Raw genomic sequence first — 2,044 nt, forward strand, 5'->3', positions numbered from 1 at the left:
CTCACTCACACACACACACTCACTCACACACACACACACACACACACACACACACACACTCACTCAATCACACACACACTCACTCACACACACAGATACATACACGCACACACACTCACTCACTCACACACACTCACGTATACACACACACACACACTCACTCACTCACGTACACACACACACACAGTCTTCAGAAATGAACTGTTTTCTCGGGTCAGGACGCAGTTCGCCATCAGCCGCTTGCGCCGATGTGAAAACCACAGTGGCGTTTATATCCTGCGGTGCAGCCCGAGAGATTACGACCGGTACTTCCTGTCCTTCGTGGTTGAGGTGAGTGTGTTTATGGGGATTATATCACAGGCCAGAGGATGTCTTTATTTCGTTCAATCCCCAGCAGCAATTAACTTTCAGCTCAGTGTGTGTATCTGTGTGTGTCTCTGTGTGTGTGAGTCTCTCTGTGTTTGTGTGTGTGTGTCTATGTGTATCTGTGTGTGTGTGTGAGTCTCTGTCTCTCTGTGTGTAAGTGTGTGTTTGTGTGTGCGTGTATGTCTCTGTGTGTGTGTTTGTCTGTGTGTGTGTGTGTGTGTGTGTGAGTCTCTGTCTCTGTGTGTGTGTGTGTGTGTGTGTGTGTCTGCAGTTTGAGGGTCAGCTGGAGTTTAAGCACTGTCTGGTCGTTCTCTCTCTCTCGGGAGAGTTTGTGCTCAACGGAGCCAAATGCAGCTTCAGCAGTCTGGGTGAATTACTGCAGCACTACCAGAAGGAGGCGCTGCGCTCCGACAGACACGTGTTCCAGTTCAGCCGCCGCTGTCCGCCGCGCAGCAAAGGTCAGACGCGGATCTCTGCTTCAGATCAGACGCTCCGGCGGAACTGTGTGAGTGACGTGTGTTTGTGTCTGTAGATAAATCCAATCTGCTGGTGCGCAGGAACAGCCAAACCTCTGACGCGTGTCTCTCGCCTTCTGAACTCAAACACATCAACCAGATGATCTTCCACAAGATCCGTAAAGAGGATCTGGAGACGGTGAGTCTGAACACACAGATCACGCCAGCTACACTCACACTCTCTGCCCAAATCACATTATTTGTGTATCCTTTGATAAGATTGGAATCTTATCTGAATGATTGATCGTCTGCACTGTATCACAACTGTTCAGAGTGTTTCTTTCATCTTCTATAGCAGTGATGTTGCATTGAGGGGAAGTCGTGGCCTAATGGTTAGAGAGTCGGACTCATAACCCAAAGGTTGTGGGTTCGAGTCTCGTACCGGCAGGGATTGTAGGTGGGGGGAGTGAATGTACAGCGCTCTCTCCCACCTTCAATACCACGACTGAGGTGCCCTTGAGCAAGGCACCGAACCCCCAACTGCTCCCCGGGCGCCGCAGCATAAATGGCTGCCCACTGCTCCGGGTGTGTGTTCACTGCTGTGTGTGTGCACTTTGGATGGGATAAATGCAGAGCACTAATTCCGAGTATGGGTCACCATACTTGGCCACATGTCACGTCACTTTATATACAGTACTGTGCAAAAGGATTTCATGTGCTTTTTTTCTCCAATCACACTTGCTAAATATGATTGGATTCCAATTGGTCTGTCATACCTGGATATGGAAGTGCAGGTGCATCTCTTTCTGATGACGTTCCTGTAATGTTTTCTTGGCGTTCAGAGGGAGAGTTTGGGTCAGGGTGCGTTCACGCAGGTCTTCCGCGGCGTCCGGAGGGAGCTCGGAGATTACGGAGAGATCCACAAGATGGACGTGGTACTCAAAATCCTGGATAAAACCCACCGCAACTACACTGAGGTACTGTGGGAAAAACCCACGCGTCTTTGTCTTTCTCTTCATGAGTCTGATCAGCGCGGGGCATCATGGTTTCTCTCTCTGACAGTCGTTCTTCGAGTCGGCGAGCATGATGAGCCAGCTATCCCACAAACACCTGCTGCTCAACTACGGTGTCTGTGTGTGCTCTGATGAGCGTGAGTATCACACACACACACACACACACACACTCACAGACACACACACCCACACACCCACACACACACACAC

At 50.2% G+C, this 2,044-nt stretch overlaps 1 protein-coding gene across 1 annotated transcript in view; it reads left to right on the forward strand.

Moving 5' to 3' along the window:
• The window catches only part of LOC107717749 (tyrosine-protein kinase JAK2-like), a 34,425-nt gene that overhangs the window by 7,789 nt on the left and 24,592 nt on the right, over positions 1-2,044 (forward strand). Inside the window, exons 3-7 of the mRNA XM_016524581.1 lie at positions 151-330; positions 638-824; positions 899-1,020; positions 1,664-1,798; positions 1,884-1,971. Of these exons, the coding sequence (XP_016380067.1) occupies positions 151-330; positions 638-824; positions 899-1,020; positions 1,664-1,798; positions 1,884-1,971 (712 nt within the window). The remainder of the gene's footprint in view (positions 1-150; positions 331-637; positions 825-898; positions 1,021-1,663; positions 1,799-1,883; positions 1,972-2,044) is intronic.

The sequence above is a fragment of the Sinocyclocheilus rhinocerous genome, unplaced genomic scaffold, assembly GCF_001515625.1.
Source record: "Sinocyclocheilus rhinocerous isolate Xijiao unplaced genomic scaffold, SAMN03320098_v1.1 scaffold693, whole genome shotgun sequence".
In the NCBI taxonomy this organism is placed as follows: domain Eukaryota; kingdom Metazoa; phylum Chordata; class Actinopteri; order Cypriniformes; family Cyprinidae; genus Sinocyclocheilus; species Sinocyclocheilus rhinocerous.